The sequence below is a fragment of the Sprattus sprattus genome (assembly GCF_963457725.1).
Source record: "Sprattus sprattus genome assembly, chromosome: 3".
Lineage (NCBI taxonomy): Eukaryota > Metazoa > Chordata > Actinopteri > Clupeiformes > Clupeidae > Sprattus > Sprattus sprattus.
In genome coordinates, this window is record NC_137922.1 from 56,934,573 (window position 1) to 56,949,120 (window position 14,548).

Below are 14,548 nucleotides of genomic sequence, written 5' to 3' on the forward strand. Positions count from 1 at the left end.
GGCCCATACAGACAATTATTATTACTATTTATTAGTATTATTTTTACTATTGTTTGTATCATTATTATTAGTATTATTATTATTATTATTATCAGAAGTAGTAGGCCTTTTAGGCCTGCATGCTTTCTTATTATAATAATCATCATTATAGTAGTAATATTATAATTAACAATTACCGACCAATTATTACTATTATATTATTTATTATTATCATAATAATAATTCGTTTTATTATTGCTATAATAAGGATACTGTTATTATTATGGGCCTCTTGTGATCTTAACAAAACAAATCTTACAGGTTTTCAATGTGAGACATGAGCCTGCTTTGCCTTGCAAAAGTCCTCAAATCTTGGGGTAATGTTTAATAAACATATCCTCAGGTCATCCTCGATCTGTGCGCGGTTGCGGTATTAAGTTTTGAGCGCAGTCAATCTTAAAAAGCCTGCCTTGCACAAATATGTCGACGCAAAAAAGAGGAGCATTTTTAATGGTATGTCACAAAGCTGAGGGTATTCCGGCATCATTGCTACCCTTACTGTACATATCTTATTTATTTACATAATCCACTTTACATATGCACAGACTCTGCACTTGTACTGCTTTTTTGCACGTCTGGTTAGATGCTAAACTGCATTTCGTTGTCTCAGTACTTGTACTCTCTGCAATGACAATAAAGTTGAATCTAATCTAATCGAATTCAACAAATAATATATGGGAAAAAAAACATCCACATAAAATAAGGTCCCTCACCAGAATCACACCACAGTTATGGCTACTTCAAATAGAAACACCTTGGAAAGCAGATATCACACCATGTTGAGTAACTCACTGTAAGCCCATTTTTAGCATTAAACCATTGACTGTCATCCAAATATTGTATGTTTGTGATAAGAGAAAAACATTAATCTTTTCAGATCCGAATGAAACTCTTTGTTCTTTTGTTGTTCTGGAATAATCAGGAGAGGTTCTTGCGGCATTCAGCGTGCATGAGTGTAGAGAGTTATCTCGGTCACCCCTTCAGCGTGCATGAGTGTAGAGAGTTATCTCGGTCACCCCTTCAGCGGGCATGAGTGTAGAGAGTTATCTCGGTCACCCCTTCAGTGTGCATGATTGTAGATAGTTATCTCAGTCACTCCTTCAGTGTGCATGAGTGTAGATAGTTATCTCTGTCACCCCTTCAGCAGGCATGAGTGTAGAGAGTTATCTCTGTCACCCCTTCAGTGTGCATGAGTGTAGAGAGTTATCTCGGTCACCCCTTCAGCGTGCATGAGTGTAGAGAGTTATCTTGGTCGCCCCTAAGGCCCCTCACATATCCCTAGGCCCAGACTTGATACATATTTAAACCGAGAGAAAAGTAACTCATATCAATAGTATCAAACATTTTGTAGTAGGTCAACAGACACTGGGTTAAAAAACTCCTTGATTTACTATTGAATTTATAAAGTGCATAAAAATACAAAATCAATTTCAGGAAATGTACATGTATAATATTATAAAACTGATATTTTCTTCATTCTTTGACATTCCTGAACATATAACATATAAACTTCTTTGGAAAAGGCAAATAAATGTTACTAAAACTAACTTCTCAAACAACTTCTCTTTATCCATCTGTTGGGCTTCGGGGCCATTTTTATATTTGTATGACAAATCTATACACAGTTGCCGCTAATATAATTGCCTGGCGTGGCTAACAGCTCTGCTTTGAGAATATCAGGGAAATCAGAGTAATCAATCACAGTCACAATCCTTATAAACGCACAAAACAGTGCGGAACAATAAGATACGAACAACCCGGAACATGACAAGAAAAAAGAAAACAAATAGTCTTTAGGCGAGAAAAGAGTTTGGGGCATTGTCAGTTCGGAGAAGATCTCTGAAAGATGGAAGAGTGACCGGTCTTTCTGGTGGTGATGAGCGGGGGTGGTGTTGGGGTGGTTCAGAGGTTGGGGAAGATCTCTGACAGCTTGTATGACTGTCGCTGCTCTGTGGGCTCTTCATCATCCACACAATCCTTCAGCTCCTCCTCCAGCTTTGGCAGGGTCTTCTCGTACAGGAAATCAATTATGTCTGCCATCAGAGACAGAGGGAGGTTAGAGAAGGGGACAGACAGAGAGACAATGCGGCAGAGGAAGAAGAGCAAGACAGAAGAAAGGAGAAGATGGAGAAGCAGAGGACAAGGGAAGAAGACAACAAATGTGAAGGTTTTTTTTTTTTGTAATGTAGTGCTTTTCTCAAACCCAAGGTCACTTTTGCATACTCCACCAGAAAACAAACAACAGTATTAAACATCACCAGCAGGGGTCAGTACTCACCACAGAAAGACTTCCTGTTCCAGTCTGTAACATTGGTCACCTTCAGCCGGTGGAACTTCCTTTGTAAGAAGTAAGGTGGGGTGTTGCTTCATAGAGAAATCACAGGAAACTTTCACTCAACCTCACACTAACACACAACTCACTCAAATATCTAACTAACACACAACTCACTCAAATAACAAACGATTCACTTAAATATCACACTAACACGCAACTCACTCAAATATCACACAACTCACTCAAATATCACACAACTCACTCAAATATCACACTAACACACAATCACTCAAATATTTCACTAAAACACAACTCACTCAAATACCACACTAACACACAACTCACTCAAATAACACACAATCACTCAAATATCACACTTACACACAATCACTCAAATATCACACTTACACACTATCACTCAAATATCACACTAACACACAATCACTCAAATATCACACTTACACACAATTGACTTAAATATCACACTAACACACAATCACTCAAATATCACACTTACACACAATTGACTTAAATATCACACTAACACACAATCATTCAAATATCACACTAACACAAAATCACTCAAATATCACACTTACACACAATTCACTTAAATATCACACTAACACACTATTCTTGTGTCTAACAGCCAGGTCAAACAGTAGTTGCAATGCCAATAGGCCAACTCATATTGATTATGACCTTATTAGGACAGGAAGTAAACAGCACTCAAGAACAGAAGCGTTGTACTTGTCAGTCTCCCATGTACTTGCTAACATGAGCCCTTTACATGGCCCCACAACCAACACAACCAAACATTTAGTTTTATGTAATGTACGCTGCACTATATTGTCTATTTATTGTATCTATTTATTTTATTTCCTTTTCAAACTTGTATTAATAATTTGTTTTATGTTTATGTATATACTTGGATCCTATTCCTACTTTGACAATTGAATTTCCCTCACAGGATTAATAAAAGTTAATCTATCTATCTATCTATCTTACCCAAAGAGATGAGTGAGGTCATCCCAGACAATGTCTGAATATTCCTCCACAGCCATTTCATTGATCCTGGCCGGGGCACACAGAAACTGGGTTAACTTCAGAAATACTGGGTGGTAGAGAAGTGGGTTAGTAATCAGAAGGTTGCTATTTCGATTCCCTGTCCAAGCGTCCTTGAGCAAGACACTGAACCCCTAATTGCTCCTGATGTGCAGGGTTAATGTTAAAAAAAAATGTGTAAACATCCTTGTAAGTCACTTTGGATAAAAGTGTCTGCTAAATTACTAAATGTAAATGTAAAATAAGGTGATCACAGGAGATTACACACAAGTGGGATTTCTTGAATGTTCAGACGGAGATATTTCAATAGAAAATCACATCTTGAGTATTACTTAAAGCAGCTGCTGATAACAGTGTGAAGTTAGAGAGAGACAGGTGAAGCTTGAGAAGTGAAGTTGCCCTTTTCGATGAGAGTTAGTGGTTATCTGTCTTTGCCTACCAGACAAAGGCAAGGAGGGCTAGACAGAGGACCAGGACAAGATGGCAGACAGGTAACCATAGTATCAGTATGAAACATACGCTTTGATCAGCTGGATCTGCCCTTCTATGGTCTTCCTCCCATGGATCTTTCCACCAGTCTTCATTTTACCCTTAAGGTAAGTGAACCTACACAACACAGGCACGGAGAGCATCAACACGGTTTCTCTTAGCTCACAAAGGCAAGGACACACACACACACACACACACACACACACACACACACACACACACACACACACACACACACACACACACACACACACACACACACACAGGTCAAAGCTGTGACAAACAGAAGCAGGATCTGCATATGGTCTCTGTGTTGAAACTCTTCCCTGCTAGTGTTGTCTATGTTCTGATGGATTATTCAGCTGGTCAGAGTAAAATGTACCTGAACTGAACATGTTTTGTGTGCAATGTGATGTGACTGTCACATGAGCTCTCACCACTTCTCCCTGCATTGCAACCAGCTGCGGGTCTTGACCTGCTTGGCCACACGATACCAGGGCAGTTTCTTATACAAGTCCATTTTCTGGGTGACCGCAGACCTGTCACCCCCCTCTCCTCCAGGCTCAGCCTTCTTCAGCAGCAGCTGGTGTACACACGTCAGGAGGACCTTCAACTCTGGCTCTGACCATGCCCCATGATTCTCACCTAAGGGACAGAAAGTGTCAAAGCATAAAACAACAACAGTATTCACAGACCTCATTTGTAGGGATGAGAACCGATAAGATTTTAACGATTCCGGTTCCTTATAGATTCCTGCTTATCGAACCGATTCCTTATCGATTCTCTTAACGATTCTTATAATTTGGTAAGGGGCGAAAAAAGAGCACAAACGGGTTTTTTACATTAATGTACTTTTATATAAATTTCTAGAATGTTTACATACACATTTAAATAAAACTTACATAACTTAAATAAAATGTGTTCTGTTTAATATAAACGTTCATACAAATAACAATGCGCCTTCCTTACAGAAGACGTACTAACTGCAGCCTGTAACGATGACAGACTAGCAGCCTCTGAGCCCGTCTGATTTAGAACGTCATCATCAGCTTAATTGGATGGACATGGAGATTATTTATAGAGCGAACGCTGGTTTGCACAATGAAAAAAATGGCACTAACAAAATCGCTGAATTTTCTGATCTGACATACAGCCCTTGTTATTGAGGTAAAGGACTGTATATTTTCTTGTAGGTTGCTTGGTTGTATTGCTAATAGCGAACTATTATGCTAAATGCTTCTAATAGCAATGTAGAGTCCACTACAAACACAATAACGTACTGAAACATAATTACTTGTATCATGTACAAACTAGGCACTCAGTATATTTAACCCTTAGCTATTGCTGCCACTGAATTGGCTACGAGAAACTTATCCATATCAAACTGTCAAACTGAGGGAGCTGCACGCGTTGCTTGCTTATTAACGGAGTCTTTTGTACAGCCTAACCCTACCCTAGGACCAACAGAGGGGAGGCAAGCACTGCCCCTGCCTCTAGCCAACGGTTGAAAAAAGAAGATTATACAGTTATGCTAGCCTAGTTATGTAAGTTATATATAATATATGACAATGTCCAACATCGCCCATTCTGTTAAGCAATTCAATGCTAAGTTTAGTTATGGTTAACACGAAAACGCAAACGTTTGCTGATAACACACGAGTAACACCGTTATGACTTATGATAAAACATTTTGAGGAGTTTACCTTGGCAAGTAAGGGATGAAGCGCTGACGTTAGTTGAGCTGCTGCTGGCATCGAAAACATGACATTCTTGTAATTTTATACCATGTGTGCTCAAGTGCTTATTCATGGTAGATTTACTTCCTCCCTTTGAGGAAATACATTTTTTTACAGAGGTTACAAGTGACCGTGTTCGCATCCATTCTGGTGAAATAAAGCCACACTTTAGATCGCTTCTGTCGAGTTGCCATTTCTGCTGCGTTCTGACTTTATTGTAAGAGTTTGCGCATGCGCAAACGGCACAGAGACCCGTTAACAGACCCGGTTATGAATTTGGCTAACGATTCCAAAGATTCGGCTCATTGTCTAGCTGCTGACAAGAAGGCACTGCAGAGGGTGGTGAGGACAGCAGAAAAGATCATCAGGTCACCACTACCAGCCATTCAGGAACTGTACACTTCACACTGTTCCAAGCGGGCACTGAACATCATCAAAGACACAACTCATCCAGCACACAGTCTGTTCTCCCTTCTACCATCAGGGAAGCGGTACCGCAACCTGCGGGCCCGCACAAGCAGACTGAGTAACAGCTTCTTTCCACAAGCCATCAGACTCATCAACACACTGAAGAAAACCACATGAACATTCCAAAGTCACTTCACCATGCCACTGGCACTTTACTGTTGCACTTTACTTTACTGTTGCACCTATTGACCACTGATTGTACTTCTGCTGCTATGTGTGTGTATGTGTGTGTGTGTGTGTGTGTGTGTGTGTGTGTGTGTGTGTGTGTGTGTGTGTGGGTGTGTGTGTGTGTGAGAGAGAGAGATTATTGTCAATGTCTTATTTAAATGTTTTAAACTGCACATTGGAGACTGGTCAAACGCAATTTCAAACCTCTGTGTTAACCCTGTTACATAGATTTTTGACAATAAAGTACACTTGACTTGACTTGACATTGGGAACCGGTTCTAAACAAGACCCGGTTCTCGGTTCCCATCCCTACTCATTTGTCTGCATTAGTCTTAATGTCCACCTGCCCTGTGTCTATGGGTTTATGTACTGCCCATCTGCTTAAAGGTACTGTCCACAATTCTGGAAAATGGTTATTAATATTTAAGCTCAACCGCCACTCACATTATACCCCTCCCTTCCAGCCTAACCCCGAAGGAATGTATTGATTGCCTGGATATGATTTATGGCTGGAATTCTTTATTTTAAAAGCAAACACTGAAAGAACATCTAGAGGACCATGAGGAGCAGTTTGCTGAAATTGACAAAAAGTGTATGGGATAAGATTCGCGGACTGAACCTTTAATACTCACACATCAAATGAAATCGCCTCTGCACGGCTGAACAACCGTGGCCCATCTTGTCTGATATGGTCGTCCAGTTTGACCCATGCAGCTTATACAGTTCCTTCAAGTTCTTGTTCTCATCTTCTGTAAACCTGCAGATGAGGGACAGTCATAACACTGGAGACACACCCCCAAGCTGATGCTGCTCTCACACAAACTCGTCCACGTACACGCACACACACACACACACACACACACACACAGTCATAACACTGATGAAACACACCCAACATGACCCTGCAGTTTCATAAATAACAGACACACATACACACTGAACCCCACTGTGCTGCTCACCTGGTGGAGGAACTTTAAGTCACCTGAGGCCACATCAAAATGTCTGTTTTGGCACATTTCTTTATAAAGAGAACCGGTTTTTGAGAAGAAAGGTTTACCTCCCCTTGTAATTCTCCCTGTTGCACATCTTCCTGGCTCGGTTGTGTATAGTATTGCAGGAGCGAGGGATCCCAGCCACTGTTCAGGCACAGGAAACCATTCACTGCTGCACTGCAGGTTGGACTGTTGTACACCTCTAACTTCCAGTCACTTGATACAATTTGAATCTAAAAAAAATAGTCACTCAACAAACTCGGCTCATACATGACATGACATCTGATATCTATACTCACTTATACTCCTGAGGTAGTTAAACTTCCTCTTCAGCCTTTTGATGGTAACCATCTCATCTGGGAAGCGGTGGGGTCTAAAAAGCTTGAACTCACTATTGATCCCGGAAACGTCCATGAAGTCCTTTACGTTCTGTTTCAGCTGCTTGTTCTCTGCGGCGGTGAACCGCCCCGTTCGCAGAGGGATCCCTGTAGCATGGTGGGGGCAGAGGGAAAGCAGTAAACCCAAAAACCCTGGATCACATGACTGAAGTTATCCCTCAAGTGGTCAGTGGTCCTTCAACTTCTCAAACACAGTCCACCCAAAAATCAAAATGATGATGGACAACACATGAACCCAGTATGACATGTTTAACTCAGGATGTCATAGCATACCATACCAGAATCATGCAACTGAGCACTGAGAAAACATCTTGGGCAACATAACACTGCTGCAGGCCTCACATATTCCCTATGGCCTGAATGGAGATAATCTCATTCGCCTCAAAATAAACTTAATCACCCTGTTTCACAGTGCACTGCAGGCTTTGGATACTCCCAATGGCTAAAATAAAGCTTGCTTACTCACCTTGCTTCTTGTATACCCTGAAGCGGGGCAGGTCGTACCTGATGACAGACTGAACCCTGACGGTGCTGCAAAACGTGAAGTGAGGCAGGAACTCTAGGATCTCCTGCCGGATGGCATTGTCAACGTCCAGCACATGCGCTTTAGGCACATAATCTGGGTGAAGCTGTGCGTCTGTGGGAGAGTGTGTGTCTGCAGCAGGCTGTGTGTGTGTCTTTCTGACCTTCGCCTTGCGCTTCACTCGTTTCTGGGGGACTGGTTCACGGTTGGTTTGCACTGCTGTGAGTGCCGCCTCTGCTTCTGTCGTCTCTCCAGGACGGTCTGGCTCTTCAATTCTCCTTTTCTTCTTCTTTCTCTCCACCTTTCTCTCCTGAGCAGCAGCAGCATCTGCAGCCTCTTGTGACACACTTACGTTCTCGGCATCGTCTTTTCTTTTCTTTTTGTTTCGCCCTTCTCTTGTGTCACACTCGACGGGTCTACAGTCATCTTTCTCACTCTTTGTTTTCTTCTTTTTGTGTTTATGTTTCTTTTGAGAGTCGACTTCAGTAGTGGCTGTCTCGGGAGGATTGCCGGGCTCCGGCACGGCGTCTAAAAGCTGCTTCTTGTCTTTGGTCTTCTTCTTTTTTTGAAACACCAACTCTGCCTCCGTCATGATCACCTCAATTAGTTGTTTCCCCCTATAACAGCGTGAGTAAAGGAACTTAGATATACACGTGTCTTCACTGAACCTTTGTGTCACTTAAAACTGATCTGCATTTTACTTCAAAACGTAGAGAGGAAGAGACATCAGAGAACGTATTTCATAGTGATAATACATATCTTAAATTAAAATTAAATTAGTTCATTAATTAAATTCATTCAATTACTATTTAGATGAAATGCTTACTTGAGGGTCCGAAACCACAACTGTATTTTCTCCTCCGAGCAAGATTTGCTTGTTCACTGGATGTGTATGTCATTTGAACGTAGCTAGCTAATGTTTAGGCTGACGGTAAACTAGTTAAGAATTTACAGACAGTAGTTAGGCATATGTTTTGTGCACACAATGTAAGCGACTTTATACATTATGTAATCAAAACTAGCATAGCCAGTGTGTTGTTAAATATAGCACGCATTGCTGTTTTGCTCCGAAACCCCAAACAGACCAATAAGACTCGACCCATGTGAGTTTGTGCTTCTCGACAATAACTCTGAAGTGGCACTTTTTCAGAAAGCTGTATCTTACCGCCACCTCGTGGTCTGGCGTTGTACCAGGCGCAGATAGAATCGGAAGCAAGCGGATTCATATAATCAGTTATCAGTGGTTAAGACATATAGCTCCGGAAAGAAATAAGACCACTTTAAAATGATCTGTTTCTCCGGTTTTCCTATTTATTGGTATGTGTTTGAGTAAAATTAACATTTTAGTTTTATTCTATAAACTACTGACAACATTTCTACTAAATAAAAACAAATAAAAAATATTGTCATTTAGAGCAGGGGTTCTCAAACTTTTGCAAGCTGGGCCCCCCCCAAAGCCAGTTAGAGGTAGTTGGGGCCCCCCGCTGCCCGCGGCCTTCAACTACACCACCATATAGATGGATAGATAGCATATTGTTATTGATAGGCCTGAGATGTCAAGGTTAGGCTATTGTTATTGTTAGGCCCATACAGAAAATTATTATTACTATTATTGCAACACGGTGGATGATCAAAAAGTGTAAAGGTAGGTGTTAAGGAGGAAAGGGCTAGCTGCAGTTGGAATAAGTTAGCTAGCTAGAAGACTAGCTGTCGGGGCTACAAGGTTTTTAAAAAGAATGTGTAGCAAATTACTCCTCAGAATAGGCTACTAATACAGTACCTCGCATAAGTATTCACCCCCTTGGATGTTTTACCCTTTTATTGCTTTTCTAAATCAGTCATGGTCAATTTAAGTTGGCTTTTTGGAGGAAAAAAAATCACAAAATAGCCCTCTTTAATGTCAAAGTGAAAACAGATTTCTACACAATTATGGAAATCAAATAAAAATATGTAATGAAAATAAGTGATTGCATAAGTATTCACCCCCTTTAAATAGACTGACCTAATTCAACAGAGGTCCAGCCAATTGGTGCTAGAAGTCTCACAATTAGTGAAATGGGGATCAGTGTGCAGTGAATGTGTCTCAAGTGATTGTAGTATAACGACACCTGTGACTGGAAGGTCCATTCACTGGTCAGCATTCAGTAATCAGTATTCATGGCTACTGTTACACCATGAAGACCAAAGATCACCCTAAGTAACTCAGAGAAAAGGTCGGTGAAAAGTATAGGTCAGGGGAAGGATACAAAAAATGTCCAAGGCCCTTAACATCCCCTGAAATTCTATTCAATCCATCATCAAGAAATGCAAGGAATATGGCACATGTGTAAATCTGCCTAGATCAGGCCATCCTTACAAACTGAGTGACCATGCAAGAAGGAGACTGGTAAGAGAGGCCACCAAGACACCTATGACTACTCTGAAGGAGTTTCAAGCTTCAGCAGCTGGTATTGGAGAGACTGCTAGAACAACTGTTGCCTGGGTTCTTCACCAATCAAAGCTTCATGGAAGAGAGCCACTGAGGGAGCTTTCACTAACCAGTGACAGGTCTGCTGTGTTTATTGTGTTTCTCTGTCTGCAACATTGCGCCCCCCCCTGGAGTGTTCGCGCCCCCCACTTTGTAGCGAAGGGAGAGCGTGGTCACCCCACCGGGACTCAAACCCGGGTCAACGGGTCGCCAAACATGCGGTCTGACCGCCACACCAAAGAGCCCGGCTCAATGGGGTGGCAGCCAGAGAGCATATTCACCTGTAGGGACGATCACATCGTCACACACTGCCTTACTGATTACTGTCGGTGTTTGATTCGTAAGCCTAAAAGTGTCGCTGCAGATACTTTACTGATTACTGTCGGTGTTTGATTCGTAAGCCTAAAAGTGTCGCTGCAGATGCTTTACTGATTACTGTCGGTGTTTGATTCGTTAGCCTAATAGTGTCGCTGTCCTATCTTCAGGGTTCCACAGTGACTGGGCGCAGTCTGCCTTCTGTGGACTGTGTGAAGGCCGACGTCACTGACGCAAAGGTCGGTGAAGCCTACTCTATCTGCAGAGTGAAGACTATGGATTTTATTGTGCAAGTTGTGATTGAGATATCGGCTGTGATTGATCTAGTCTAGCCAAACTGGTAACCCCCCACCTCTCCCCAACTCTGGAACAAGGCGGCTTTCGACTGATAAACACCCACACACACACACGCCCACGCAGTTCTTTATAATACCGACTATGCTGCGTGAGAATCATGTGGTTTGGAATGTAGCAAATAGGTCAATCAGACGTCACACGCTGAACCCACACAACGAGCAAAGGTAACAGCAACACACACACACACACACAGTCCAAACAAACTTGACTAAACACCACAAAGACGCACATACCAACACAAACTCGCTGCCGAATTCCCTGCCGTGAGGCGTGGTCTAAACCAGGCTACACCACGCTTAGTATGATTGCGCCACACAAATGCAACTTCATCTTAGGTTCTGACAGATTCCAAACTCTGCATTAGGGTTGTATGAGAATTCGAGGAATTAATGGAGGTTGGTAAGTCTAGAGAAGAGACAGTGTTAACAGCCTTTTAATAACTTTCTGACGCACACCCACTTCTTACGTCAGACTCATACGGGGAAGCCCGCTGAACTCCAGCTGCCCCGCCGCTCTCATTCAGAACTGCAAGCCTCATAAACAGCCGTTGATTTAACGCTGTGTCGTGGATTGCTGCACAGATTTCATTATCTTGATAATCAAGAAAAAAACACAACTTCAGCTAAACAGCTCTGAACTATTAGGCTACTTCAGAGCTCGATTTCACATTGCAAACATTCCTCCCCGTTTAGTTCAATCCGGTTATTGTTTGGGTTTGAGGCACTGGGAGATACTCACGTCTTTAAAGCAGCAATAAGGAGCTCTGTTCCAAACTAGCCCGCTTACTACCTGAAAGGCCTGCAAAAACCTTGATAACACCACTAACAGCCCACTTGACACTGATAGAAGGTTGCCAACACTACCACTAGCCTACTAACACTAGAAGTAGGCTACTGGCGTCTCTTGGCAGTATAGCTTGCAATGTCATGCTGTGACAGCTTGGAAGTTCTGGATGGCTAGTGGGGAAGACACAGGTGTTTATCTGTCCTTCACTTCCATATGGTATCAAAATGAATTTGAGGATGAGCTTTCGCCATTTCTTTCGCACGTTCTCAAATGAGAATAAATCATCAGAATAAAAACCTCTACACCACCACCTTGTCACCTGTAACCTATAACATTGACAGCTATCCCAGCTCAACTCACTCATACAAACACGTACGCACGTGCACACAGCTCAAAATCTCTAGACCCGTCCAAACCTCGGTTCACCAAAGGCTGTCATTGTGTTTCCTGATTTTCAAACTGAATATGCTGATCGTATGTCATTTCTGTCTATGAAAAGTTTATGGGTCAAGCTGAGTGTGAACTAACATAAAGGTGTTTTCAAAGAGACGCTGTGTGGTATAAGGGGTAGTGGTAATGTTAGACAGACGACGGGCCCTGCGCGCGTCATGGGCAGTCTTTAGGCATACTGTTTAAAAATCACAAAATGCATGAAAGTGGTACATTAAACTGCCAGAATTTTAAAAGATTATCCATAGGGAGCTCCGTGCGAGTGGGTGTGTCTGTTTTCAACTCCACTCCTCTCCGCAGTGACGAGCTCAACCGAGTCCGGTAAGTCACATGTTCAGTACAGTTCGCTGTCTTCCGGGATATCTTGAAGTACACAATCATACAGGCAGTTAAATACCACGCCCCAACCAAACTACCAAGCAACCTGCAAACAAAACTAGACGTACACTGCGCCGGAGAGTGTAGACTTGAGTGATCTCTGATCTTGTCGTTGAAGTAGCCTTGAAGACCTCTTCCTTCGCTTCAGGGTGAGTCGCCTTTCTGCGCCGTCATGTTTTCACCTCGCTGCGCAGTGTAAGGTCTGATCAAGCGAATACAGGCAGAGTCGAAGTGAATAGAACTGAAGATTATCGGTTTGATATCCGCATTCCGTAAATCACAGCAGATATTTAAAGTGAGGACTTTGAGTTGGATCATACGCGGAAACTGCTCATATTAACACTCTTGAAACTTTACAGAACGCGCTGTAAACACAGTCTCGCTCAAGTGGCACTGAAACTCAAGCTCAACATTTCAATCAGCTTCATGATATAGATACTATAGGCCCTCAGCTATATGGTTAAGATAATAGGCTAAATGGTAGGCTATAGGTAATATAGGCTATATGGTATAGTTAATATAGGCACACAGGAGTTGTCAAATGTATGTAATACAACATTCATAACATTTCTTATTGGATAGAGAGGGTGCTTGACTTGCACAGCATTACATAATACCTACACCTAACATGACACTGAGAGGCAGGGGGGGGGGAGACAGAGAGAGAGAGACAGACAGAGAGACAGAGAGAGGGAGAGACAGCGAGAGAGAGAGGGGGAGACAGAGAGAGGGGGGGAGACAGAGAGAGAGAGAGACAGACAGAGAGACAGAGAGAGAGGGAGACAGAGAGGGGGGGGGAGACAGAGAGAGGGAGAGACAGACAGAGAGAGGAAGAGACAGAGAGAGGGGGGGGAGACAGAGAGAGGGGGGGGGAGACAGAGAGAGGGGGAGACAGAGAGAGGAAGAGACAGAGAGAGAGAGCGAGAACAATAGTGTTCAGATGCTGAACTGTATGTTGTTTGCCCTTACTATCTTATTATCATCGTTTTATCAGATTTCCAAATGATAGAAGTTACCCCCCCCCCCCACCCCCCCCCCCCCCCCCCCCCCCCCCCACCATCCCAAATCCTCTCCCATGTCACGAGGGTTAGATTGATCCACCGGGTTACTAATGACTGATTAAATATCTAATGAGCTTTCTGAATGTGTGCTTAGATGAGTTAATTGAAAGTGTTTTTGAAGGAGTGCGCTGGGAGCATAGTGATGCCACACAGGTACAGCAGTCGCCATAGCAACATGCTGATAAGACTCGTATGCAAAACGAGCACAAGCATTGTATAATACCCACACCTAACATTACACACTGAGAGGCAGGGGGGAGAGACAGAGACAGAGACAGAGACAGAGACAGAGACAGAGAGAGAAAGAGAGAGAGGGAGAGGGAGAGACAGAGAGAGAGGGAGAGACAGAGAGAGAGAGAGAGACAGAGAGGAGGGAGAGGAGAGACAGGAGAGAGAGGGAGGAGAGCAGAGAGAGAGAGAGGGACAGAGAGAGAGAGAGAGCAATGTTGTTCAGATGCTGAACTGTATGTTGTTTGCCCTTATTGAACACAGCAAACAAGAGGTGCTATCATGTAGTTTAATCAGGTTTCCAAATGACAGAAGTTACCCCCCCCCCCCCTCCATCCCAATCCTCCCCATAT

At 42.8% G+C, this 14,548-nt stretch overlaps 2 protein-coding genes across 2 annotated transcripts in view; one reads left to right on the top strand and one right to left on the bottom strand.

Moving 5' to 3' along the window:
* Positions 1-1,595: 1,595 nt before the first annotated feature.
* On the bottom strand, positions 1,596-9,227 carry LOC308362296 (transcription termination factor 1-like). The gene is made up of 10 exons (XM_080834887.1): positions 8,980-9,227; positions 8,097-8,770; positions 7,532-7,717; positions 7,298-7,376; positions 6,873-6,997; positions 4,306-4,513; positions 3,899-3,985; positions 3,323-3,388; positions 2,318-2,403; positions 1,596-2,072 (listed from the first exon to the last, which is right to left on the bottom strand). Exons 2-10 carry the CDS (start codon positions 8,743-8,745, stop codon positions 1,942-1,944), a joined length of 1,617 nt encoding a protein of 538 aa, XP_080691013.1. The 5' UTR covers positions 8,746-8,770; positions 8,980-9,227; the 3' UTR covers positions 1,596-1,941.
* Positions 9,228-12,912: 3,685 nt separating this feature from the next.
* mvp (major vault protein) overlaps positions 12,913-14,548 on the top strand; it is a 14,980-nt gene continuing 13,344 nt past the window's right edge. Inside the window, 1 exon segment of the mRNA XM_080835730.1 lies at positions 12,913-13,055. The gene's annotated coding sequence lies outside the window, so the exon portion shown is untranslated.

Excerpts from the sequence above, each read along its gene's own strand:
- LOC308362296 (XM_080834887.1), bottom strand. The coding sequence starts at position 8,745 with ATGACGGAGGCAGAGTTGGTGTTTCAAAAAAAGAAGAAGACCAAAGAC. Across the intron at positions 6,998-7,297 it reads AGGGAGAATTACAAGGGGAG|GTTTACAGAAGATGAGAACA; the intron begins GTAAACCTTTCT and ends CCTCATCTGCAG. Across the intron at positions 2,404-3,322 it reads GACCTCACTCATCTCTTTGG|CAACACCCCACCTTACTTCT; the intron begins GTAAGATAGATA and ends TTCTCTATGAAG.